This window comes from Gavia stellata, chromosome 1 (assembly GCF_030936135.1).
Source record: "Gavia stellata isolate bGavSte3 chromosome 1, bGavSte3.hap2, whole genome shotgun sequence".
In the NCBI taxonomy this organism is placed as follows: Eukaryota; Metazoa; Chordata; class Aves; order Gaviiformes; family Gaviidae; genus Gavia; species Gavia stellata.
In genome coordinates, this window is record NC_082594.1 from 72,452,371 (window position 1) to 72,480,048 (window position 27,678).

General features: G+C 42.6%; 1 protein-coding gene across 1 annotated transcript; it reads left to right on the forward strand.

Annotated features, from left to right (window-relative positions):
• Positions 1-1,284: 1,284 nt before the first annotated feature.
• CRACDL (CRACD like) lies at positions 1,285-27,678 on the forward strand. The gene is made up of 10 exons (XM_009818373.2): positions 1,285-1,351; positions 2,300-2,465; positions 5,395-5,530; positions 5,890-6,054; positions 6,681-6,749; positions 9,978-10,205; positions 12,372-13,989; positions 24,654-24,853; positions 26,595-26,730; positions 27,533-27,678. The coding sequence occupies exons 1-10, from the start codon at positions 1,285-1,287 to the stop codon at positions 27,676-27,678; spliced, it is 2,931 nt and encodes a 976-aa protein (XP_009816675.2).

The window sequence follows — 27,678 nt, forward strand, 5'->3', positions numbered from 1 at the left end:
CGCCCTCACCTTTGTGTTTAACTCTGATTTTGGTTTCCCAGTGGGTGGTGGCAGGGGTTGTTTTAGACCCAGTGTGCGGGTCTGGCTGGCGGGGGAGCCCCAGAGCCGCTGGGCAGCAGAGGTGCCTTTGCTGTGGCTGTCATGCAGCCATTCGTCACGGCCCGGCTCAAGCGTTTGCTGAGGCTTCAGGCAACGCGTCGTGTTTTAGACTTGAGTAATAAATGTTTCATTTCCATTTTGTGAACTCTTTGAATTTACGAGCCTTGTTACTTAAGTCTGCTGTTACTTCAGGGGATCAGAATAGCCACGGTGTATGCACCTTCCCATCCAGATTGTGGTGTGAGCGTCTGTCACCATTACAGCTCAAAGAGTTAGTCGACAGCATTTAATTCGCCATCCAGACAATGGCATCCATGACTTTATTCTGCGTTGACCATGAAATTATGGCTTTCCAGATAAAGAAAAGAGAGCACAAACAGACTACTGCTCTGGAAATGCATTTTAAATTACAGATATTCTGTCCTCAGGCTTGGGACATGTACAATTTTGGAAATGTTTTTTAATTCAGGAACCTTAATAAGCAAAGTGATATTTTACTTCCAAAAAGCAGAGAGAAGAAAAGAAGAAAATCAATTGTTTTATTTTTGCTTGTATTTTTCTGTTGTCTATACAAACAAAGGAATAAAAAGTGTTGTTACCTTTTCACAAATTGCTTAAAAAAGAAGAAAAACTAGAATCTGTAGAATACTTCAAATTGGATATAAAAGAAGGAAAAATACTTGCAGTTCTTTACTAATGTTACTTGTACATGTTACCCAAATGCTGTAATTACCACAAAGACATTTTGTCTGTGGTCCTGAATAGGCACAGAGAGGGAGAGTCAAAGAAGCCCACCTCCTCTCCTCCTCTGTTGCATGCTTTTAGAAGCATTTGAGAATCTCCTCAAACTCAGTTTTCAGTCAGGAGAGGCTATTTGGTTGACTAAACCATAATGTACTATTGTCTTATGAAAGTGGAAATATTCTATGGAATTTATTATACCTTAGCCTAATAAGCTTAATCCTATGGGCTATTTTTATATTTTATGTATATTTATATATACATATAATACATACTTTTAGACATATATTGTCTATGTATTTATATATAAACATGCATAATATATTAATTTATATTTTTATATTTTAGTAACTTGCCTGCATGTATGTATACACATATATAGTGAAGTACTGTTACTTTGTTGATATGACTGACACCTTTTCTACCTCCCTTAGTGACTGTCACATGAGTACCTCAAGGATAATGGACCCTAAGATGCGAGAGACTGAAGGAGATGGAGAGGACAATTCAGGTAGAATTGCTCCCTTCCTCAGTGAATGAAAAGTGCTGTGGCCTTAGCTCTATCATACAAGTGAATCTGTTTGTTTAGAGAATGCATTCTCCCTTTCTCTCCTCCTGTCTCCCAAGAGCTGTTATATTTTTGACATTTTCAGAGGCTTAAAATAAGATTTTTGTGGCATCTTGTGACCAAGTTAACTTTTTTACCCAACAAGATCCAGCAATAAGTGAAATGCTGACAGGGATGCCTCGCAGTGCTGTCATGCCAATTTATATGGGACAGGCACAAGTTGTTTGGATGTCTTGTGCAAAATGCTGCTTTCATTTTAAGTAGTTTCCTTCACAGAGCTTGAGCTGTGATCCTAATTCAGGTCTTTCCTCACTGAGCAGACTAGCATTACTTTTCAAGATTACAGCTTGATTTCTAGTTCAATACTTTGTGATCCATTGAGTCTCGTAATTAGCATTCAAAATATTCCGGGGTGTATTAAAAAACTGACATTTTAAAAGCATTAGCCTCCCAACACTACGCATTCCACCTGTATAAGCCTTTTCTACATTTAAATTGGTTTTGGTAACATTTTCTTTATCATCACTATTTAGCTTGCTGAACGAAGGCAGTGGGTTTCCTAGTTGTAATTTCTTCTCTGTATCCCAGGCTGTTCATACCAAAGTTTTTCTTCACAGTCTAATTATCTCAAGGGGCAAGTAGAAACTCTATTAGGAAAGCTTCTACACCATAGGTTATTTCTTATGTGTCATAAACATTGCAATCCATTCTCCAAGATAATAGTAATTTCATGCTATCAGTATAGTCTTGAAAGACATTAATGCAAGAGCAGACTATGTTGTATTTTCCAGGAAAAAAAATCCACTTACGCGGAAATTACAAAGGAATTATTATTGTTCCAAAAACTTGCACATGCTGCTGGTTGCATCTTCTTTATGTTTCTTCACTTAGGAAAGAAAAAATCAAAGTTCAAGTCCTTCAAAAAGTTTTTCGGTAAAAAGAAAAGGAAAGAGACGTTGTCTTCTGGGAGCAGCAGTCTGAAGTTATTCCAGTCAACAAGTGATGTCACAGCCTCTCATGACATGCACGTTAATTATGATTCTGAAGATGAACTTGAGTAAGTCTTTGGACTCTGGCTGGTAAACAAATACAGAACTGCTACAATGTTTGTAGATTAAAGACAACCCAAAATTGCCTCCTCCACTCGTTCAGAATGCTACATTCTCAAACAGTTGCCTTTTTCAGGAAAGTACAGATTAAAATGGCTGATGCAAGACAAATCGCAACGGAGTTGGATGGGGTGCAGCAAGAAATAATAACTGAAAAAGCTTTCATTTAATCATAAATAAGCCTTGGGTTGTCATTTCAAAAGAGTGTAATTCCCCATCTTCAAAAATGAATTAGGTACTCAGCTTATATCTTACCAGAATTGTGTTATGCCCCTAAGATGTGACTCCTAAGGACTGTTAAAGAAATTTAGATGCCTAACTATTTATGCCAGGTTTTGAAAGCAAGGAAGGGGTAAGGGGATGACTGCAACTGAAATCAGCAGGAACTAGAGGCTGTGAAGCCGTCATTTCCTCTGTATACATGGGATTCATCTGACCAAAGGACAAATGTCTGCATCTGAGATAGTCACCAGCCGCCTTTTATAATGAGCAGAGAGGAGTCAACATTACTAAGAAAGCTTGTATCATTCTTGTGTTGATGTCTGAAGTTGTTCAGATAACCAGGCTCTACAAGTCCCTATTTCTCCCCACTGAATGTAAACGGGAACCAGGGTTGACCAGCTCTGATGTAGATACCTGTGGTTTAACGCCTGAAGTTAGACCAGCTGAATCCCAGTCTGTGTATCCGTCTGCCTCTGAAAAGCCTGTCTTCATTCAGGCGTTGCCCAATGTTACCTGCTACTGAAAGGTAATCATGAGAAACCCGGTCTAAAGTTAGAATGTGTTCCTGGATGGAGAGGTGGACTGAAGAGCCCCTTGGCTGCCTAAAAAGCAAGTCCTTGTATTGGCAGATGTTGTGTCTCTCAGCACAAGCCTCCGGGTCCTCAGGCGAGAGATGCTGCGGTGCCCAGGGACGGGAAAGGCAAACCATCCCGGCTATGTAAAATGACATTATTCAAGGCGGCCACCGGGCAGCGCCAAACAACCAAAAGAAGTTATTAACTTCTTTGTTGTTGTCTTTTTGGCATTGGCAACAGCAATATTAGTTCAGCTTGAAGCTCCAGGAGTTCTGGGCTGGCAGCGCCAGGTCTAACAGTGGGCTATAGCGTTGTTGTTCGACAACATATTTTTAAGAGGTGAATGATCAGATTTTTTCTCCCTTGTGCACGACTCAACTAGGTCATGTCTGAATGGGTGTGATCTTTGGCTGTTTTGGCCATGTTCCTGTGCCGTTACTTGCAGGGTTGTTACATTAGTGTTTCTAATATTTGTTTAGACAGACAAAGACCAGGAAATTCCTTGAAAGGAAGGAAAATTAACTCAAGCACTCATAATCTGAGGAGACATCTAGGGTACCTCCACTATGCATCCAGGAGGTATGCATCTGCTAGAAAGAGAAAGCAAAGGTAGCACGCTGGGATAAATGTGCACATGAAACAACACTGCTTATCCGGCTGCTGTTGCAGTCTTTGTAAAATGTCGGTGCTCGAGCAGCCATCGCAGCCCCGACTGGCACTTGCTTTGCAAATTGCTATAGATCTGTCTGACCTTGGATGCATTGCAGAGATCACATTTTCACTTAGATAAATTGTTCTTGTAATGTCTCTAACGCATTAAGCAGATGCAGCAGGCTTTCCTTCCTTCTGCAGCAGGAATACAGATCAACTTTTTCCTGCTATTGTTTTATCAAACATATTTATAGCAGCCATTACAAAAAATGTTACTTTCTGCCATGTTTGTTTATGTTCCTGAATGTCCCTATGACAGTATCTAAGATCCAAAAATACACAGTTCTCCTCCTTTTTTTTTCTTTTTTTTCTCTAGAGTTTCTGCTCAATTAACTTGATAGTTACAGGAACCCAAACAGTTCTGTATTCTGTACACAGGTTTGCCATTTCATAGCTGTCTTATTTAAAAAATTTGAAAGAAGGGAGTCCTAGAAGGCATGCCATGTGCACGCATTTCTGGTCCTTGCTCAGTTAGGCTATGAGCTAAGCTGAGGAAAATGAGCACAGGAGACCTCCTAGCAGCTAACTGTCTGTGGGCCTCCTGTACCATTCCCATGAGGAAAGAAAGTGTTCATGCCCCACATGTAATATTTGCAAAAGAAGTTACATACCACATGCATCAAAAGTAGGAAACAGAATGAGAGAAGCTACCCACAAGGCATCTCCTGCTTCCTCTCACCAGCCCACAAATAGTGCCCATGAAAAAATCTGTCACCCAGGCTCATAAGGGAAAATCCCAGGGATCTTGATATGGAGCACAGGACCCTGTAAGCATCTTGTAAGGATTTATGCAAATGATTCTATGTGAGAACTATATTGCCTGGAATATTTTTCTTAATGAACTTCATGGCAGAGAAACATCAAATGCTGCACCACACTTAAATAGTAAAAGGTACTTATCCTTCCTGTGGTAATGGTCAGTCATTTGCAAGACACGTTCTTAGTTCTTACGTTAGCAAGAAGTTAGTCCATCTCAGGTATAGGCTCGTTTGTGTGAACTCCCTTCATTTTGCACCTGGGCTTGCCTGCAGCACTGTCACACCATCCAGCTGCTGGCTTCCAGCCAAGGGGCAGTAGTTTTTCCATAAGATATAACTCAATTGCTGGGGTTAAACTGTCTTTAACCATGATTCAGTTTGTTAACAGTGACAGATAATAGCATTTGCAAATTTTTGTTTGTTTTTTAAAGGTGTTACCTAGATTAGCCTGAATGACTGTATTGTATTCACAGCGAAGTCTGGAATCTCCTGTGCGATGTGTGCTGCACACACCTATCTCCCACTCCACGTTCAGGAGACCACCTGAGTTAAGAGTAAGAGGACTAGCAAAAAAGTCTGTATGTTTTCACTCATTTGTTATGTTATTCTAGGACACATAAAGGCATTATGGGAAGCAGAGCTTTGTCACATGATAGCATTTTCATCCCTGAGACTGGGCAAGAACCTGCAAGGCCAGTAAGAGTGTTTTCTCAAGAAAACGTTTCTGATCGGATTAGAGCTTTACAGGTAATTTACACAACATAATTTTTTCAAATGCAAGAGGTGGAATGTCTTTCCAGGCTTGATTTTTTTGGATAATATTTGTGGTTGAAGATTTGATTAGTAAGTAATACCTGTCTGCAGCTGACATTAAATGTCGCATTTGTTAATTAGACAGCAGTATCTTGGTTCTATTTAAGTGATAGTTGAAAAATGGATAGGTTGTTTGGCTCCCTAAGGGAATGTCTAAAGTGAGATGTCCTGTGCTCTGGATCATTCAGTTGTGAAGTTAAAATAAAGGTAACTCATTGACCTGAGCTAAAAAATGTACACTGGGGAAACCTCCATCGCTATCACATGCTAATGTATTTTATGCCACGCTGAAGTTGAAACTCCAGCCTACCATGAAATTGGGACCTCCGCCTCCATTTGGCCTTCATGCAAAACGAACAGAGGATGCTGGGACCAGTTCTGAAGATGATGGATTACCCAGGAGCCCTCCAGAAATGTCTTTGCTCCATGAAGACGTAAATTCAGGCACAACAATAAGAGTGAGTAGTTCTGGTGTTGACAAAAATCAGTGTTTAATGACTTGTTTTACCTATGTGTGGAAGGCAGAATAAATTATTTGGTTTGCTATATGTATCACTACTTTATGCCTGAAATACCTTACTCAAAATGGGAAAATGCTCTCTCTCTGTATAAACAGCTACTTAGAATCTCTGTTCCTGTTAAAATATAAATATCATGCCAGAAAATGCAGAAATAGGAAGGCGAGGATGTGTTTGTGTGTGTGCATGGGGATGCTGGGTTTTTATAGGGACTACAGAGAGCTGCCAGGCATAAAAAAAAAAGGCTGAAAAATCTGTATTCTCCCTTGAATGTGCTGATAAGAGAGCTCTCTTTAATGTTTTTCTAGGCTGTCATCAGAAAAAGAAAGATAAAAGAATTTGAAACTTTTTTCTTTTTAAATGATAGTTTTGTTATAGATTATTTCATTCTTTATCTGCATGTTTTACACTTTGTGTTTGCAGTGTCCTTGCTAATCCTTAAGACTATAGAGACAAACAACTTATGTTGTCAGTATCTTTGTGCACTTTTGTGTAGATGGTTTCTGCGAGTATATCCATCTCGTTTGTCATCTTTTACTGAATCTCTTCCTCATTCCATCCCACAGTTCTCTGACTCTCACAAGCACCTTAGCTCTTTGAGTTTAGCTGGAACAGGCAGTGAAGAAGAAGAACAGGTAACTTCTGCCAAACGTATTAAAGGCCAAGCAATTATGCATAGTAGTCTTTTAAAGAAATGTAAGGCATAAATATTACTTTGTTGCCCGTCTGCTGCAAAAAACAACCTTGTATGTATGTAATTGCATGCCTGCCTGTTTGCTTTGCTTTTTTAATGCCTGTCCTTCTAACATAAAGTTATGATTATTTATCAGCATAATTCTGACGCCAAGTAATCTCCTGTTGATAATGATTAAGCCCTCTAGAATAGGTCATATCCTTTAGCGAACTTTACAGACATGATTTAATCTCCAAACATGACCCACCAGATTTAGACACTGAAACAGTATCCCTTTTTTCAAAGATGGGAAATTGCAGTAAAGGCTGCTTGGGTTACGTGCATAGGATAAGGGAGGAAGCTTGTTGAGGAGCTGTGAACAAAATCTAGATCCTCTGAAATCTGCTCAGACCCTTGCTTTAAGTACAAGGTTACCTCCCACTGATATAGAAAGTGTTTGCCCGATGATAGTGGCTGACATTGCTGCTTAGGAGTCTGAGGTTCACCCTTCAGTCGGATTCTGGCCACGTGAGCCAGTGCGAGCTGTGAATTTTGCTGAAGTGATGTTTTCAGAATTTGAGTACAGGCAAATAAATGGCTTTCTTCAATCAGCAGCCAGCCGTTCTGTCTGATTAAAGGGCGGTTTTGAAAGGCTCTGAAGAGCCCCTTTTAGTTGTCTGTGGCTGGAGTCATGGTGGAAACAACACAGGGGGTAAAGGGAAAAGCGTTTTCTAGAAATAGGAGGAGGGGTGGAGGGGAATTGCAGAAAGGACATAGAGAAGCTAGTCCTGAGCTGACTATTCCTTGGTAATTACGCAAAATGTATTTCAAGGCCAGCTGCAGCAGGGCTCAGCAAAGATTTCTGGCCACACTTGTTAGATTCCACATGAAGCTGTTTGAAAAACTGCTTATACGCAGTGAAATTTTAATATTTAAAAAAACCCAACAACAGAACACGTGAAGAAGGTGTTTCTTGAAAACTGGTATAGGCTTGCTGTAAATTTGTCCAGTCCAGATGCACGTTTGCTGAAGGAGGATTTGTGTGTCCCTGTTGTTCCATTACCATCACTCTCTGACTCACTCGCTGACTCCTGAGAGGTGGTGGTGACTACACGGTTGCTCAGCTTTTTCCACATGGCCCATCATTTAGCTCAGAGCTCTCTTCATCCCAGTCCGGTTTCAGAGCACAGCCAGAAAGTAGCCCCATCTGAAGGCTTTCCTCCAAAACCACAGGGTCTCCTACCTGGCATTTCGGAGAGATTAGGTCTGCTTCTAGAAGTCAGAGGATACCAGCTTGCAGGGCTGAGGAGTTTTGCACAGCACAACCCGGAGGTTTTTGGGAGGAGTGACACCTTGCTGTGTCTTGGAAGCTTTCCTGGATCGAAGAGGGAGAAAGGGATCACGACTGTCCCATCTGGGCTTTGGCGATGGGATTCCCTCATGGCCACCCACCTTGTGCCACTCAGCATGACCAGCTGAAGGACAACTGAGCCATGTGAGCATGAGGTTTGGAGAAAGGGGTCTGCCAGCCATCCCCTCTTCCAGCAGGCTTCGCCAGAGCCAGACTTCGTGGGACAGGCAACTTCTGCAGCCTGCTCAGAGCTGGCATTCACTCGGGCTGCTGAAATTTAAGTAACAAACCAGATTCTTGATTTTCCAGCATAATGGCCAACACTGAGCACTGCCAACAAGAAGACATGCAAAGTTCTCGAGGAAAAGCAGAAGCCAGAAGAAAGGCAGGCAAATAATGACGTGCCTTGAAAGAGAACATGTGCTGTGTCTTTATCATAGAGCTGAAATGTCAATGTATTCACTGTTAGGTACTAATGTATAATGTAGCCACGTATCATTTGTTGTACATTAGTCATGTTTGAGTACTAGACTGCAGATATTGTAGAGTGAAAATTAATGAGAGCATCCATTATTCAGCATGGCTGAGCTACTTTTTTTTTCTTGAATAGAAAGCATGATCAGAAGCTGTGGATCCAGCCTCTGCTAAAATCAATGGGAGTTTTCCCCTGGCCATTGAGGAAGCTGTAGCAGGCCCTTGCTACACTACAGAGTATCTTTTGGCTGCAGTGCGTAATGCAGAATTCTACTTGCAGAAAATGCTGACGCTTTTCCCCTCCCTAAATAAAACGAATGCTACCCTGCGCTCCCCTTCTCCCATCCAACCCCCTCAGTAAAATACCACTTCCAGAGAAAGAAGAAAGAAGAAGGAAAGAAGAAAGCAGAAGAAAGCCCACAGAAGAAAACATGACAAAGGAAGAAAGCTCCGCTAATTAAATGAACTGGAATTTCAAGCCTACAAAGGGAGTGCTGTCATGAGTTCTCAGAGGTCATGTTAATGCCATGACAGGTAGTTTGGAAATCTCATTTGACCTGTTTGCAAAAAATGAATCCGAGAGAAAGTAAGAACCCTTTTTAGAGTAATTTTTCATAAGTTTTTCAGCCTCCTTTTTGCATCAGCCCTGGGGCTAGGGTAGTTTTTGGTGAAGGCAAGCTGGATTTCAGCTTCATGAAAGTGCTGCACCCTTGGAGCAGTCAGGAGTTGTTTCTGGATGGGTTATTGGCCTCTAGTAGGAATTGTCCATTGTTTCCTTCCCCAGAATAGTCTACAAATGAAATTTCACATTTCAGGTAAACTCCCAGGTTATTTTGCAGGTATAAATACATGAGAAGAAAACACAAGCTGACTTCAGTGTCAATGCCACTGATGTTTGATTCTTTTGTCTTTAGGAGGGTGTTGTAGAATTGGAAGGGACCTGATGACGTATAGGAAGCTAGAGGTGCTCCAGCCCAGCATAACTGTGGGTAGGAACCTAGGCACACATCCTGGAGGACAGAACCAGAAAGGAAATTGGCCCTGTAGGTTCTGTAACTGACTACTCTTCATAAATCTGTCTTCTAAAACACGCTGTCCCATGTATTTGTGTGCTTTAGATCTTCTAGTTAAATGTGACTTGGTCCTTCCCTCTGGACTGTATAGGATGATATTGAAGCAGCTGAAAATGCAGAATTGCTAACACAGGCAACATTAGAAAATGCAATGTATTTTAAAGAGATAGTAAAAAGAAAAAGAGGCAACCTTAAAATGCCCATTAAACATGGCCACTTATTTGTAGAATTGTTTTTTTCATGTCTTTGTTTCTTTGTTTGATTCTCTATTTGGGTTTGGGGTTTTTTTCAGGTTACATTGGGTCCTTCTAGATCTCACTCTACAGACGGTCAACTGTTCTCTAGGCACGGAAGTGCTAAAACTGGAGCTCCCCAGATATATGACAGAACCATCTCGCCTACAGCCAATTTTGACGCTCCACCTGAGCTTTCCTCCTGCCTAGATAATTCTGCTGCTAAACACAAGCTTTTAATAAAACCCCGGAACCAGAGATCCAGTAAAATGAGAAGATTTTCTCAGGTACTTGTGAAAATAAACAGTGTCACCTTTGACACAAAACCAAGAAGTTCTTACTGGACTGTGTATTTCAAACTCAGATATTATAAGTCAGATTGTGGCATGGATATTTCATTGGGTTTTAACAGCTGTTATTTGATGATGCTACGTATCTGGAGTAGACACTAGGAACAGATTAAATATTATGAGATTACTTGTTAACTCTTGATGCAGCAGTTTATGTAACAATTTCTTCTTAAATTTACCGTGCAGTACGATTTAGTATCTTGTTTGTGATGCAGAATTTGGGGCTAACTGCTTCATATCTTACTTAAAATTTTTTTTGAAAGTGTTATGATCAACTCGTGTACTCTTCCTTGTCTGAAAGATCCTGTAAAATCTTGAGTCTTTGAGAGAGTATTGATGGAGGAGCTGTTTTAACTTTCCAAATATAATTGGACTTATATTTTCAAAAAGTACAGAAAGAATAAGTTCTGACCTATTAATTGGAGCCAAATTCAGTACATTAGGACTGTTCTGAATTCAGCCCTCTCCCTGCCCCAAAACTTGTAAACCCTTTATGTGCACTACAGAGACTTAAAATAAGTCTCCACAGAAAAAAAAAAAAGGTGTATACTATTAAAAAAAAAACTATTAAAAAGTGTATACTATTAAAAAAACATTTTGTAAACCATCCTTTTAAAACACCATTTTTCTGATTCTTTGTCATATCTTATGAAGGGTATAACTTAATTTTTCTTCTTCCTGTTCTCTTTTTAGAACTAAAGTTTCCAGCTCTTACTACAGTATTTGCACTTTATAGTTTGTGGTTTATTTCAATGTTTTAAATACATTAAAGCCATTAAATTGGCTTGCTTAACACCAGGAATATTATTCCTTCTGTCTTCAAATATTACTTAGCTGTTATTCTGTATTTTCCAAAATCTGTGCGTGATCTTTGGGCTCGGTAGAGCACTGCTACGCGGAACACAATGATGAGGCCAGTTATTTAGAAAAGCATGTAAAGCATTAACTCGCTGATCAAACCTCCTTTTCCACTGTAACATTGTTAAGGAAATACAATTGCTTTGTCCAGCCTGCCTATAAACTGCCAGATGACTGAGCACTCCTGGTTTTCCATGGAGAGTGTTCACATCTGTCAATAATACAATTTTTAATATTGTCCTGCCTGACTCTGCCTGTGCACCTTGCTTCTGGCTAACTGATGTCTTCTGCTTTTATGTTCCTGTGAATATGGATTGTGAATGCGGGTGGCATTGCAGCTCTGTCTTTGCAATTGCACTTGCAAAACAAGAAGTTGGAAGAACCCTAAAAGTATCTTCAGAGTGCAAGTTTTGTGTTCTTAGAATTAGGGCCTACATCCAAAATATATATTTACCCAACAAACCACAGTGAATCAGTGAGCTAATACAGGCACCATATGAAAAGGCATATTCAGCAGCTTAATAATGTGCTTTCAAATAATCCTGTATATTTAGCCAGTCCTTACCTGAAGCTTAATCACAAGACCTCACAAATAACTACATATGCATGTATAAACTTTTACCAAATAGTCTAACTCTTGAAAGAAAAAGAAGATTTTTACACAAAGGAGGCAAGGCTGTAGTGCTGTCTGGCAGTGGGAATAGACAGAAGACTGCCATATGGGAGTAGATACTCAGCTGGCATACAGTGTCATAACCGGATGAACTTGTTAGGTTTTTGCTCTTCCTTCTATGTACCCTTCCCTCTTCAGAGTCATGCAAGAATGGGTTGTTTTATTTTTAATGCTAGCATGCAGTAGCAAAATACAAAGGGACAGATTTTTCTCTTTCAAGTGCTGCTTTTTGCCCAAGAGCAACACAACATATCCAGTATGCTCTGGGGAATCAAGTGCCAAGGACTGTCCAATGGCCATTGTTTTGATGAACTTCCCATCTACAAAGGCATGAAAGCACTAGTTGTGCAGAAGGAAGTGTAACTGATTTTTTTTATATTAGTTAAATACATTATTCCAGGATCTGCTTAGATAAAAAAGTATCCAGTATGTAGGTTAAGAAAACAGTGAGCTCAGCATTGGAGGCAAGTATTGCCTTCCTCTCTAAGATCTTCATTGTAAATGCAATGATGAACAAGAAAAAAAGCAAATCTGTACATGGTGATGGAGCTTTCTGAATTTCTTTTTTGCAGAGGACCCAGTCTGAATCTCTGACTGATTTGAGCTGTACCCCAGAAGAAGAAGAAGAAGAGGATGATGAAAAGGAGCTGCAGACAGACTTGCCAGATGCTGTTTTCAAACCCAGCAATCAAGAGCTGCCATGCAGCACAGCTGCAGCGCAGGATGTGGCTTCCTGGCCAAAGCCCAGAATGCCTGAGGACCTTCCCCCTGCTTTGAGACCAGCGATGACTCAGCCCACTTCTGAGTCTGCTGTCGTACAGGAAGCCCTGCTACCAGAGAATAAACCAGAGGGCTGCCAACCAACACTGGAAACGACGTGTGTGGAGTCTGAGTCCTCATTGCTGTTAGAAGGCAAAGACTCTGCAACTTCTTCCTACTCCGGTCCAGACAGAGAAGTACAAAAGCAAGAAGATTCCTCAGAAACACAGGTTCTGTTGTCTGGGGATTTGAGTGATGTATCAGTCAATATTTTAAGTCAAGAAAATACGGAGCTTCCTACTGTGTTTTCAGTAAACAAAATGCTATCCAAAGAAGATATTTTAATTAGTAAGAATAGTATTGTTTGCTTGGAAGGGTCAGAAGAAAATATACAGAAGGATGATCAGATACCTGTGGAAATGCCCTGGAATAAAGAGGCAAAGAAAGAGGTTGCTGTGTCGTCAGAGTCCAGCAAGCCATTTTCCATAGGTTCTTTCCAGTCCACAGACTCATTCCATGTTTCACATCCTGCTTCCTCAATGCGGATGGGATCATCTACTTCCTGCTCTCTAGAGAAAACAAAGACTGCACAAGAGGCAGCTGCTTCTGGTAAGAGCGGTCAGTCACTGGCCCACATGGAGGAACTTTTGGGGAAGAAAGCTGAAAAAGCAGCCAGTGAACTCAATGCCTTGAGAAAGTTTTCTGTCTCCTCTGCACGGGAGAGACCACGTACCAGAAGCCTACACTTCCCAGAAAGATCAGAGTTGGAAAGCCTGTTAAATACTGGATTCCTCCTGTCCAAAGCAAAGGTCTCCTCGAGAAATGGGAAGTGGAAAGAAGACTTGCAGAAGGAATCAGATATGGAGGAGGAAAAAAGTAGCAACAAAAAGCAGGCTTTGCTGCCAGAGTCCGACTCTGACAACACAGGCCAACCTACAGAAATTTTGGCTGGCTGCGTTTCTCCAGCTGTCGATGCGGTTCCAGTGCCAAGCGATTCTTCGGTGGTATCTCAGAATCAGCCAAGCTGTGAAGATAAAGGACCTTTTCAAGTGAAACTTAGATCCACCTCACTGTCCTTGAAATATAGAGACAACTCGTTTCCAGAATCAAAAGGGATTAAAAGATACAGTGCAGAGTTTAATTTAGAAAATGAGGGATCGACTTCCTTTCTAAAAGGTGATAAGGCACAGATCAAAAAACCAGCCACTACAAATATTGGTGATTCTTTATATGAAAAGATCAAACCCAAAGCGAAGTCCTCTGAACAGCTTAGTAGCAAACCTCCGTTGCCTAAAAAGCCGGCCTTGCAAAACATAACCATTCCAAATACTGCTGCAAACAAGGAGAAGCAGGACAAACCTATTCACTCTGCTGAATCCAGAAATGAAGACAGAGACTTGGAGAAAAAGTCAAATCCTTATAAAGTGCCTGGTAAGACTCCCGCTACTTTATAAAGTTACATTAACTCACGAGGAATGACCTTACCTGTGAGAGAGCGTGAGGCAGCCCTGTCGTGTCGATCACAACAATGGTGAGCATGAGCTGATGGCTTTGCCTTCAGTGATGTTGCTCCCTGATTCTCCCTTGCTGAAAAGATTATCAGAAGGACAGCAGGGAAGAAGCAGCAGACAGAATAAGATATTTTTGCCTCTGATTTTTGCATTTCAGGGCATCATTTAAAGGATGTTCAAAGTGACACTCAAAAAATAAAGTGCATTAGCAAGTATTGTGAAACAGAAATATCAAGCCACTAAGTGTCCCCATTTAGAGCTGCTGTATGGCAATTCAAAAGGCAGGAGCACATATTAAGTGCAGTGCCCTGCGTGGGACGAGTGACTCAGACCTCTAGACCTTCTTTTTCACCATAGCATTGAGGCAGAAATACTAGTAACTGCCTGACATGCTCAACACGGCATTTATTTATTGTCTCCTGTGAGCTTTGCTTATTCATTTATCTGTCTTTATCATTACTCATTCCTCGTTTAAAAACAAAAAATTAACTACTCTGCAGCTTCCTGGAGTTTAAAGCCAGGAGAGACTGTAAGTTCGTGTCTACTGCAGATTGTTAAATTTTACCCTGTTGTCTGTATTATATAATTGGGTTAGAGTTAAAAAAAAGATCAGTCCTCCAGAGACTAATATATTGTGTGCTACAGGCAGAGAACAGAAAAGACTGGAAGTTACACCACTGTCTGTTACAACGACAGTGAACAAGTTAGGTGAAGTATGGTCAAGCAATTCTAAGAGGAGACCTCTGCTCTTCACTTCAGAGAACAGCCAAAAGGGGAAAAAAAATCTTTAGGTATTCTGATATGTGGGAAAAACATCTTCCCTGCCCTGAATCTGTCTGGTCACGAGTTTGATGTTAAGAAAGTAAGGGGGAGATGCTGGCCAAGCAAATGAAAAGGTTTCTTTGTGCCATTGCAGAGCTCCCCTCCATGGTTGCTCTTCTCCAGTTAGGGTCAGTCTCTGAGCTTCAGAGTGGGAAAACACCAAGCCAAAAGAAGACCTCAGGATACAGCAGGCCACTTGTCCTGTAGGGTGACAAAAGCCTCTTCCTGGCCCCAGAGGCAACCTGGTGATGCCCTGAGTGACAGCAGATTCCGGTTGTCATCTGCTGCAGCATCGCAGATGTTTTTTGCAGGGCTCTGGCCATGTTTACAGTTTTCTGTTCTCCCAGCGGCCGTAAAGGAGGAGATTCATTGCCTCCATGGCTGGACGAGGCTCCCACAGCCGTCCAGAGCCTCCCCACACCCCGTGGGCAAGAGGCTTTCCCTTTATATAATCCCAACGCTTGCTTTAAAGGTATTTTCCCCTCTGCCCTGCCCTGAGGAGTGGTTGATTATTTGTAGTGGCGCCCAAATCTCTGATCGATTGAAATTTTGGAGAGGGTCGTACCGGGATCAAGTGAGGAAGAGACCTAGCATGGTAGGGTTGGTCTGGCAGAGGATAGGGGAAAGCAGCGGGAGCACCAGCCATTTTTCACATCCCTCTTGATGAGTCCCAGGGTGCCTGCAGCGGGAGCAGGGTGGGAGACAGTGAGTGCTGGAGGAGGGAGAAGGGCAAAAATAGAGCCAGGGAGCACATTTCTACTCCAGGCTTTTCCTCTGGCTCCTCAGCCCTGGGATGAGGAGACTTCTGCCCCTAGACTCAGGACTGTCCTCTGCAAAATAAGGTCTGCGCGTGAGAGCCATGCCCCGGTCCCCCAGCTGGGATGCACACACCTGGAATTTGAACCTGGGGCTGCAGGTTGAGGAGCCCTGTTTTGAACATGTTCTTCTCCACCTAACAGTATTACACCAAATCTGTGTGGCCTGGAGTTGTTTAACACGGTGGTTCAGATTGGTCCACGATGGTAATTAGTCTTCTTCCTTATCTATTGCTTCACTGTTCTTATTGTATCACCTTAAGCAAAGCTGCTACAGTTTTCCACGTATTTCCAGCTATGAGTAGCTTTGTAGTGGGTTCTGATACGTGGGCATGCCAGGACTCAGAGAGAGTTTAATTCTAAATACAAAGCAGTATGCTCCAAACTGACCCGAGGTCCTTCCTACCCCACTGCAGACCTTTCTCCTTAGACATCTGACCAAGCACCTCCTTGTGCTAAGTTGCTACATCAGCCTGAGCTGGCTGCCTGAAGTGGCAGGTGAACCTCCTCTGATTGCCCTGGCACCACACCAGCCTTGGTGGGGGGATTTGCACAGTGACCCCAGAAGCAATGCCACTCTCCAAGGTGCAGGAGAGCCATGGGACGCAATGAGGGCTTAGCGGGACAACACCCCTGTCCAGATGCCATTTTAAGCTCTTTGAAACATTTGCCGCAGCCCAGTGAGTCGGGAGCGTGTCTTTGCAACCTCAAGCTGCAGAAATCTGACAAGCACGATCAGCATGGCCCTTTGTGGATCGCGTGGCTCTCCTGATCTGCTGGGACACCCACTTCTTTTTTTTTCATGCAACCACCCCTAATGCTGGCACCCAGCCTTCTCCTAGTCCTCGAGTTCATCAGCCCTTTCAAAGAGCTGTGGTCACCGTCGGGAGACACTTTATGCTGTCAGGGAGTTTCCTCCCACTGTGTGTTAGGAAATCCCTGCACTGAACAAGAAGACAAGCTGTGAAATGGTGACGTAGGGGGGTACAGTTCTGTTCTCGTGTACACTCGTCTCGAAAAAGTCAGTTTGCTGTGTTGTGGGGTGAGCAGAAGCAATTTAGTTCATTCAGTTCAATTTTTAGCTTTTCAGCACTCCTGGTACCAAAGAATGGGAGGGCTGATGGGATGGTGGCTTACCACCCTGGCTGATAGCAGTGCTCCGGCTCTCCAGAGTTTTCTGAGGAACTAGCAAGGGATTGCTTGGCCTCTGTTGGGCTGCAAGGTGGCTTTTTAATGGCTGTGTGAAATTAGTCACCCCAGGAGGAGTAATTTTTAAGTTTCTGGAGCTAAAGGCACAAGTCTTTGCAAGAATTAAAAGGTTAAGCTGTATTGTTTGGGGTTGATACACTTTGCTATAAATCCCATAAAGGGCAGAAACAATTAACGTATGCTAACAAGTTATTACAAGAGCAAAATCATAAGCAATACCTGTGTGAATGTGCATATCAGGTCATATAAAAATCAGCAACTGAGGAGCTGTAGCAGGGAGACATGCTCTAACAGAGAAAAGGAGCTTGGGGAGGGATGGTGAACGTAACGGTGAATGAAATTGGTGTGTATTGTCTGGCAAATACAGGCTCGGAAATGACAAGAAAAATGTTTCTCTCTGCATAAAAAAGACATTGATTTAATGTTGTCCTGGCTACAGCTGAAAAGAAAGCTGTCTTTTTTTTTTTTTTCCGAAAGAAGATCCTTTTTCAGTTATGTCAGGCTATTTTGCAATATGTCTGTTTTCCAGCAGCAAAATAGACTTTGATGCAAACATAGCAGTTTCTTGTGTAAAAAAGACTCTCCTGGCATCAGTGGTACAGATCCAACCAAAAGTCAAATACCTCGCAGAGCAGCTTAGAGAAGAAAGAAATGTCAGAAACACTTAGCCAAATATTTTAGAATAGTTTTGTCTGAAATTAAGGAATTGGGTGTGTACGCTGACACAAATGCATTAGTAGTAGTGCTTTAATAAACAAAGGGAAATATGTAGGCCAGGATATACTAAATGCCGTATGCATTTGTAAAGCCCTTCTTAAAATAACTGGTGTTTTATAAATGAGCGAAGATACATCTGTGTGGAATTAAATATGCATGCATAAGCAGTGTTATAAAACAATGACACTATTGTATACAGGGGGTGTTATCTCCCTGTGTAAAGGTGTTTGGATTAGTTTTGAGTATGTTTGCTTTTAAGATACGCAGGGAATCCACAAGTTAGCTTTGCTTGCTGTTAGAGGTACAATTTTCAAAAGGCTCTAATATTCTGCCTCTGACCTTTCGCCTGCACAGATGTATGTAAAGAGCAACCACTCTTTGCAGTCCTTGCAGGCATAAGATGTTCAAGTATGAGATTCAAATGATATAAAGATCCTCTGCTATATTTTGTGCGCACACAGGTTTTTAGATTTAAAGAAAACGTGTACAATATCTGAGGCCATCTCTAAAAAAAAAAAAAAATCAATCACTAAATCTCAGGGTAATGTTTAAATATGCCTTTGCTGTGGTTATCCATATAAGCAGCACACATACCCCCAGACACTCTTGAGTACCCTGAGTATATGTGTCTGTCAATAGACAAAAATAGGTATGTATTTCTCTTTCACTTTCTGTGTGTGTGTATAAACCAATGCACAATAACATCTCAATCATAGATCTCCTTTTGTACATAAATATTAATGTTTTCTCTTCATCTTATTGTTCACACAACCAGTCTGACACACATTAACGGATAATATCCAACTATCAATGAGAAGTGTACACATTCATTTCCACAATATCTAGGCAGAAGAAATTTCATCTATGAGAGCTTTAGTCTGTGAAAAAAAAAAAGCTGCTTTAGTAAGATATTGAAGGAAACAGATACCTGCATTTAATGGGGCTGCAGCAGGGGAATTTCCCCCCTTAGGGACCACTGAGGCAGCCATCCCTGCTGCTCTCAGACCCAGCGGGGAAGAGCTCGGGTGATTCTGATCTGTGGGAGGGAACTGAGCAGGTGGCTATGGTTCACTTGGCTTCAGGGCTCATCTTGGGTGATCAGTGTGGAAGCTGCGAAAATGGTGAAGAATGCAGATGGAGCGGCTGGTCTTGTGACTGTCCATATGTGTTTGGGGGCTGTGGGAAAGAGGTGAAGGGAGGGCTTCAGCAACCTCTGGGTGTTGTTTCAAGTGGCAGCAGAAGACATCGGCAGTCTACATTAAATGCTAGTTTTAATATGTGGTGACATTATATGCAGAGCAGCTTGACAAGTTCTGACCTGGTATCTTCCCATTGTCGGTGACTTATCCCAAGGGGAAGAAGGGGCTCGCTCATCTTTCAAAAAGCCTCAGGCCAAGCCAGCTCCAAGGAAACCAGGAAGAGATGCAATCACGAGGTTAAAACTGAGTGAATGAGAGATAAGTCGCTGCCAGCAATATCCTTTATTAGCTTACGAAGTTATTAAGTAACAAGTTGAATAGCATATTGCTTAAAATAACATGTTGTAATAAGAACTGAAGAATATGATTCAGATTTTAGTTTTATTCAGAAGATCTCCTGAGTGTAACGCGGAAGCAAGAAGCTCAGCTCTGCTTCACGGGAGGAGAAGTGAAACGTGGGGCGTTTGTGGTGGCTGTGGCCTGTCGAACTCACACGGCTTCTGATGGAGGATGCTGCTGCTTGCATTTCATGCTACGGTATTGCCCTAAAAGCGGCATTTGCCAGCTGAGAACGGTTGTGCTAGCTGCTGTGCACGTGACATGCAGCAGAAACAGGAATTAGATTGTGCTTTTGAGTACTTTTGGTTCCACTCTGGCTATCCGTTTCCTTAAACAATGTGCTTTGCCACGTGGTAAACCGTAAAAGCACGCAGACTACCTCATAACCGGATGAGATAAGACAGGGAGGGCTTGTTCAAGGTGATCAGACAGTCACTGAGGTGAGGAAGAAGATGTGCAAGCAGCACTTCTCTTGTGAACAGTCGCTTCCTGAGAAAGCGTTTGGCCTCTTGGTGCCCCTCAGAGTACCAAGAGCTTCATAGGAGAGTCTCAGATCACCTTAAACTGCCAACTCACTTCACCGGGCTATCTCATGGATTACTTCATCACCTCTCATCCTTCTGGCTGGAACAACGGTGCACATCTACTGCCAAGAAACCTTCTCTAGTTGGAGGTGGGGGAAATAAAGGACCTCTGGGCAATGGGAAAGATAATGAATAGTGAATATGCCTCTTCTACCCCTTACAGTAATTCTGGCTGACAGATGAGGTAGCAAATCCTTCATGGGTTGCATCTGATGATTTTTTGCTGAAGACAAGGCATTTCCCCTGCCTTGCCTGCCTGGCTTTCTGCAGCAAAGACTCACACAGGAGCAAGGGCAGAACATAATTGCTTAAAGAAAAAAGAAAGCCCCACTCCGAAGCAGATCAGCTCTTGATCCTCTGTAGGTGATACTACTCTGCTGTCCTAAGTCAGGCCCATAGAAATACATATAAAATCTTTAAAGATTATGATAAAGAGCTTTTGTTCCCTACAATCACAGGGGCATTCTGATACCATCTCTTATGGGATGATACTTGGCTCTAATTTGGCTGCCTTCTAATTGGCATGACTAGGATGCCTGGCGTCTCATCAGGGAGAATTATCTGAAGAGCAAAAGTGCTTGATACCTTCGTTAGAGTATCTGCCTTATGAAAAACATTGTTATAATAGCAGCCTCCAGACATATCACTGCAGGACTAGGAACCCTGTTGTGCTAGGCAGTGCACATCAGAGTAACAGAAAGATGAATCTTAAATCCATGAGGATGACAGAGAAACAGGAGCACAGGTAGCAAGGAGACCATTACATGTAGCACGGTAAACAGAGCCTGGACATAGCACTCATTTTGTCAGTATTGATAGTGTGGCGGGAGCAGAGGAGGAACAACGTGCGGTTCAGCTGTGTTTACAGAAAGTTCCTGTGGTGTGACAGGGAAAATGGGACAAAACACAAAGGGTGATTTTGAATCACAGAGACTAAGATGTACATCACTGGCAGCATCAAGGCAGAAGCCGGGTTCCCAGTATCACGGGAAAGCTGGTAGGTGGATTGAAAAGGGCCTTCAGGGTAAACATCCTGGTGTTTGTGAGCACCAAGACATTACAGACAGTGAAGGAAGGTAAAAAGGTGGTGGAAAAGGATGCATGTAGTGGTGTGTCTGTAGCTATACAGTCAGAGAAGAAGCCCAGTCTTCTCTGGGCTGGGAAGAGGCCTGTACACAGGGGGAAAGGCTATGTTTGATGGGATGGATTTACTGGAGTACAGCAGGGCACAGGAAGGCTTCAATGGGGAAACATCCTTATAATATTGAACATAACTGTTGAATGGGTATTCATTACAGAATGCTAGGAAAATGAGTTGACTAATTTGGATAGAAGGTAACTAAAGTGAAAAGCTACTTTATGTACTGAGTGATGGATCCTCACCTCTGAGGAACACTAGACATCACCATCACCTTCAGTAGTGGCAGCTGATCTGTGCATCACCATAGTGCTTTGGGAACTGATGAAGCATGGCACCTGGCTTTACTGGGCAATGCACTAACAGGTCCTGCCCAAATTGCTCATGGCCTAAAAAGGTGCAGATGGGTGCAGATGGGTTCAAGGGCATGGCTTACAAGGAAAGGAGGGAATGTGATGGCAGATGCATTAGCAGACATGAAATCAATTCAGCTGCGTGGGTTTACTTATGAAGCTCCTAATGAAGTTTGTTCTAAGATACTCAGAGAAGATGGGTTAGCAGTCCTTGAGCTGCTAGTGGTTATCTTGGCAAACTGCAGAAGATAAGGGAAGGCTCCAGAAGGTGGCATATCTTGAAAAGGGAGGTGAGATGGAGAAGAGAAAGAGGGAGAAAGGGTGTTATATACCACTTAACTTAATATGAAATACTGAAAGGAATAATTGAGCTACTTCTAAATATCTACAAGATAACATAGATATAAGTTCCAACCAACGTGACTTGGTCAAGAGCAGTCAAATCAAATGATAACTGGTATCATAGGGCATTCCTATAAATACCGTGACATTCCTATAAATACGGTCTTGGTGAAGCTATTCATTGGATTGATGCAAAGCTATTGAGTGTGCCAGCTAATGACTCACTGTTGTATTAGATGATGGCCATCTTAGTTCTGACACTTCAGTATATTTAAGGACATGGGTGACAGAACTAAATGTGTGCTTATTAAGTTTGCAGGTATTACCAAGCTGGAAAGTCTGTGGGTACACTGGAGGACAAGAATAGAAATCAGGGTTATCCTGAGAAAGTAGAAACATAGTTGGAAAAGAATATCTTCGATACAGACAAGTGGAAAGTTCTGTTATGTGTGCAAAAATAATCCGATGCACAGATACAAATGGGGAATGGAAGAGGGGAGGTAACACGATCTGGAGCTCACAAACTAAATATAAAACAGGAATAACGTAATTGTGCAAGAATCTCATCATACTGACTGATGTGTACAGGAGACCATCTCAGGTGAAGTGGGGTGGTCCTTCCACTTCACCTGATGCTAGCACCATTTCATCTCAAGTGCTATGTGCCAGTTTTGAGCACTGTGTTTTGAAGATTTGGACCAAATTAGGACAATTCCTACAAAAGCAAGAGTGACCTAGAGAATATCACCAATCAGAAAAGTTGAAAAAAATAGGGGAAACGTGGCCTAAGTCTTCCAATGCATGAAAGGCTGCCGCAAGGAGGCCATGAGTAACCTGCTCGTGTCCATAGCGTATAGGAGAAGAAGTTAAGGATTCAGATTAGAACAAGGAAGCTTTAACTTACCCAATAAGGAGAAAATCAAGTAGAAAAAGAACAGCCAAGCCATAGGATAGGTTGTTTAGGGAGACTCTGAGATCTGTCCTATTTTTGGAGGGTTTTAAGAACAGGTTAGAGACATATTTGTCAGGAAACAATTTATGTGAAATTGATCTTGTAACTGATCTTGCCTTGCTGCTGAAGGATAGACTAGATGACATCTTGAGATCTCTCCCACCCTTATTCTCTATCATCCTGTAAAATTAGACAAAATGAAGCGAGGGCAGCCAGTGAAGAGAAGGGGAGAAGATTATGGGAGAAACAGCTGTTGGCAGGGAGAGACAGGGCGTAGGTAGGATGCAGAGAATTGAAGTAGCTTTCCATGCAGGAGGGACGGAAGCTCGTTCAGCGTCCAAGGGCCCTGCTTTATCTGTGCTGCATTTGCACAGCTGGACTTTCTGGCTTGTTTCTTTCAGAGGTTTCCCTGCAAGATCACATGAGGTGAACGTGAAGGGAAATGCAGGCATCAGCTGGCAAAAGACCTTGCTTTGGCCATAAAGCAAAACTCGTGCTTTCTCTTGTGGTTTTTAGCTGACATAGGCTTTACAATATTTTCTTGCTCAAATAACTAGTCTGTCTCTGGTGAGGTGCAACAGTGACTTGAGAAAATCCCTGAGCAAAGAAAGTTTGTGGGCTTTCATAATGTGCCTGAGTTTGCAGACTCCAGCTCTTGGGAGAGCATCATCCCTTTCATCTCCTATGCCTTTATGAGGCATCTCAAACGTGCCTTCAGAGACATTTGCCTGCTTTCCTGATCGGGGCCATGTTCCTCTAAATTAGACCATAGACCTCCAGAAATGCATCTGACAGCTCCACAGGGTCCTGTGGCTGGGTGGCCCAGCTTTACGCCAGCACAGCAGCTGAGCCCCGAGGGACTCTGGGGCAGTAATGCTTCCTGGCTCCTCCTGGATCCCTGACCAGGATGCTGACTAGGCAACAAACCTTTCCTAGGGGCAGGACCATGCTTGATTTCAGGATGAGGAGCTTAACTTCTGCTCTGAAATAGCCTTCCATAAATTTGGGTACATTAGTGGCAAGAAATGGCAGGGAAAGGTTAAATTGTCTTTCCTTATGGCTCTAGCATGGCCCTGAGAGTGTTAGTACTGTTCTTGTTCCTCTTTTAAACCATGCAGAGGCTCCACATTAGTTGGAAAACTGAATTTTGGGTGCAGTGTGAGCCAAAAAAGAAGTGGAGAACCTGGGGGCTGGAGCCAACAGAGGAGGTGAGGATCTTCTTTTGATCCAGTTCTGCGCGCCATATAGACAGGATTTCCCTTCACAGAATATTTGAATAGAGGGTATTTCACTTCCCCATACCTCTGGGTACTGCGCATCCCTGGGTAGCAGTTCTGAGGACAGCAGCATAGCACTTTTGACCCTTTACTCTAGGAAGTCCTTTGTTGTTGTTGTTTCGCTGAAATCTCAGTTCTGGTAGAGCATGATAAGAGTGACTGGCCCAAACGGAGAGCACAGTCAGCGTCAGCAGGGATAAGTCAAAGTAAACCTCACGTCAACAGACCGTGAATTAACCCTGTGGTTTTAGCAGTATTTCTGTGCGTTCAGACATCACAGACCGTTGTGCTCAGTCACCCTCAGCACCTGCAGGCACCAAGGGACTGTGCAAGGGAGGCTGCTCCTAAAGGAGTGGAAGGAAGGCAGGAACCAGACTAAGGCATTGGCGGCTGCTGCGTGGGCTTGGGAAGAGCAGGAGCCGAGGGCAGCGGAGAGGGGATTCCCTTTGCCATGCCACTGTCTAGCTGTGTCCAGCTTTGAATTGGCTGCTGTTTGTCTCTAAGAGGCCACAAAACAGATGGGAGGAGGGTGCAGAAGGGGAAACATTGGAAAATAGGTAGATTAATGAAGCTTGATTCATGTTTCTGCATCTCCCTCATGTGAGGGCAGTGACACTGCAACTGTAGCCAAACAAAGATGCAAAGTGTTTTTCACCAGTAGAACGGTGACTTAAAACAGCGAGCACAGGAAGATTGCTCTCTGGAGAGCAAACTAAACAGAATTCCTATTTACCCAGGCTGGCCACACATCCTGGGACCAATCAGCGTATTGAGCAAGTGTAAGCTAATTACAACTCTCTTTCAAATAACCATGTACCTAAATAATCTTGTCAACAGAGAGAAGCATGCCTTCCCCCATGGCTGCTGGAGACTCCGGAAGAGATCCCAACAGTCCCGCAGAGCCAGCCTGGATTTCCATAGCAAGACAGAAGCAGAGGGGCATGCAGCAGGAGCAGGAACTTGACAGAGAAAAACTTGTGGCTCCGGATGTTAAGTCAGATACAGAGAAACAGAATAGAGAGAAGGAACGAACAGAGGTACTTACAGTACAAATTTGTTATGCTTTCGTATCACCTTCCTGTAGTATTCTCTGGATCTACTGCTATATTACCAGCCATGCTGTAATGATTACAGATACTTAATGAGTATAATCATAAGTAACAAAGACACTGCTCTTGGAAATGTGTTACAGATTCAGAGTTCTCTGATTGTTCAGGTATGTAATTTTATATCTCCAAGAAATCCTGGAACTATGCAAGGTGTGTAAAATTTCTTGGGTGCCCAATACATACTTACCAGATCTAATGTGTGTATTGCACGCTAAAATACCCAAAATGAGGTGCTAAATTGTACAGTCTCAGGTCTCTCTCAATACAGAGGGAAGACATTCTCTTTAACTATGCTTCTAAGCACAGCATTTCATTGAACCTCCTATACCTCCTGACTGATTTAACACTGAATGAACAGCTCGGTCCCAGAAGCTCCTAGGTAACAATTTTTAGAGCCTTGAGAAGTGAAATAGGATAAAAATAACTTTTGCACTTGCAGACAGCGCCAGGATATAAATTCTGGTTCTCTGTATGTGGATAACTCAGACACCCATGTGGTGCCTTGGAATATGGGCTGATGCTGCTTCTTCAAAGATCCCATGCAAAAGAGGGTGATACCTGTAGTATGTGATCTTCCCAGATGAAAAAGCTGTGCTGGCAAAAGCGCTTGCATTAATCCAGAATACTAACAAGGCTTCCCTGGTACTGGGCTAGCTCACGGAGACAGTAGCGTGCGAGTGCTGCCTGTATTGCCTCCTGCACAATAAGAACCCTGCACTGATGCAGAAGCGTGTGTGTCCTATACCAGTGTAGCATTCCCAGTGCAAATGGCCTACTTTCTTGCTTCAGATGGTACTGTTAGAAACCCAGACAGCTCTATTATATCCTGGAATAAGAGAAGATCTCTAGATGATGAAAAATAGCAGTGGTTAGATTAACAAGAAATAATACCTAATAAAAGGTGTAGGCAAGATTGTGAACTGCAATAATGCTCAACATTGTCATAGCACTTAAAACACCAAGGGTTTAAGTGATCCCAAAATACAGTTTCTGTGTCAGAATGGGAAACTCCAGATTTTAGCTGGTGATGTTCCCTAAATTCATGCCATGCATTTTCTTTCCCTATATCCGCTAACAGAAACATGCCAAGATGCTCCTGACTGCAGTGCATGAGGCTCGGTGCCACTGTACTACTCCCACTTTCTCCTTCTCCCACATGGCACCAGGCACTATCATTTCAGGGTAGTTTTTGATACTGGCAAGAAAACCCATGGGAGGATGTGTTCAATTTCTTTTTTATGGAAAATCTATTTACTGTCAGCCCTCCAAAAATACAGTGCCCTAGCCCACAAAATTTGGGAGGTGGAAGGAAAACATGAGAGAACAAGGCTGTTTCCAAATCCTGTGTATGTTAGTAGAGGTGTGCAAAGGGCTTGGAATATGTTTTGCATTGAGGACTATAATAACCTGCTCGTAGATACTGTTATGAATAAGAGATACAGAGGGATAGTTTTAATTTGTAAAGTTCAGTATCGTGGATGCTAATGTGAAGCCACTGGAGCTTTCTGAACAGGTATCAGCTCAAGTGAGAGGATTGGGACCAATGTGTGATGAGCGCACATGGTCTTTGGACTGTGACAGGTACCACATCCACTCCGTTTGCTCGTGTTCTTCCAAACTGGTCTCATTCTCTCTGCATTGCTTGGATTTTATCCCTCTGTATGCCTAGGGGTCAGTGAAGCAGCAATGGAGCAAACCTTCACATTTGGCACCTAAAACCACTTCTGAAGAACAGAGGAAAGAGATGAAGACTGAAGTGAAGGAGCCGCTGCTGAGAACAAATTCACTCTCACATTATGTTCCTGGTAGGAAATAAAATGCAGGCTGTCATCTCACAACCTTGTCAGAAGAAATCCTGCTTGAGTGTGCTGGAAAAGGAATAGGGGCTAGATCGTAATTTCTTCCCCAGCCCCACATCAGCAGGGGCAATCTGTTTTCTTAGCACTCACATCTGGGGTTTTATTTGGTGGCATATTCTTTTGCCCACTTTGATTACAGAGTAGTCAAAACTTGTGTTGAAAGAAATGTGAATCAAGAGTGCTTGGCCATTTCACAAGACAGGGTCCCAAATGCACTATCCCAGTGTAAAACATAAAATGCATGCAAAATTCTTTCCAATAGAATTCAATTTTAATGTGGTTTCCTCAGCAAGCTGGACACAAACTGTCTGCCCATCAGTCCTTCCACAATAACTTCAAATCTATTTGGTAAATTCAAATTTGAAAGAAAAGCAGAAGTTTGGAAGGTAATACAATTCCTGTGAGCTGGGGACTGGGTAAAGGAGGAATTTGCAAATGAATGTTCTTGCTAATAAAAAGAATCTCTCTTGTTTGGCCTGGGTGTTAAACACAGGGCATGACAAGGAAACCAGGTCATCATGTTGGTTTTGGTAAGTTTAGGGACCAAAAGGTATTAGTGATGGGAAAAACGTTGTATCCTTTTGAGCACGGAATGGTTATTGCCTCAATAACATTGCAGAAGAAGCTTCCATGTGAAATGTAAAGTTTTTCTACTGTAGGGCAAGGCATGGGAAGTTTTTAATGAAAGAGCTAGGGTGTATAGCTGCACAGCAAGCAAACGTAAAATGTCCGTGTGTTTTATTCACAGTAGCTCCATCACCAGCACTGGTGGATAAAGAGGAAATAAGCCAGTTTAAGAAAGCCAGTAACGCTGCTGCCGATCAGCCATCATGGATGGAACTGGCCAAAAAGAAATCGCAAGCTTGGAGTGATATGCCACAGATTATAAAATAG

What these genes read in the sequence shown, in the direction of transcription:
- CRACDL (XM_009818373.2), top strand. Translation starts at nt 1,285, where the DNA reads ATGAGTACCTCAAGGATAATGGACCCTAAGATGCGAGAGACTGAAGGA. An exon ending in ATCGGATTAGAGCTTTACAG is followed by an intron (nt 5,531 to 5,889) that starts GTAATTTACACA and finishes GCCACGCTGAAG; the next exon opens with TTGAAACTCCAGCCTACCAT. An exon ending in GCAGTGAAGAAGAAGAACAG is followed by an intron (nt 6,750 to 9,977) that starts GTAACTTCTGCC and finishes GGTTTTTTTCAG; the next exon opens with GTTACATTGGGTCCTTCTAG.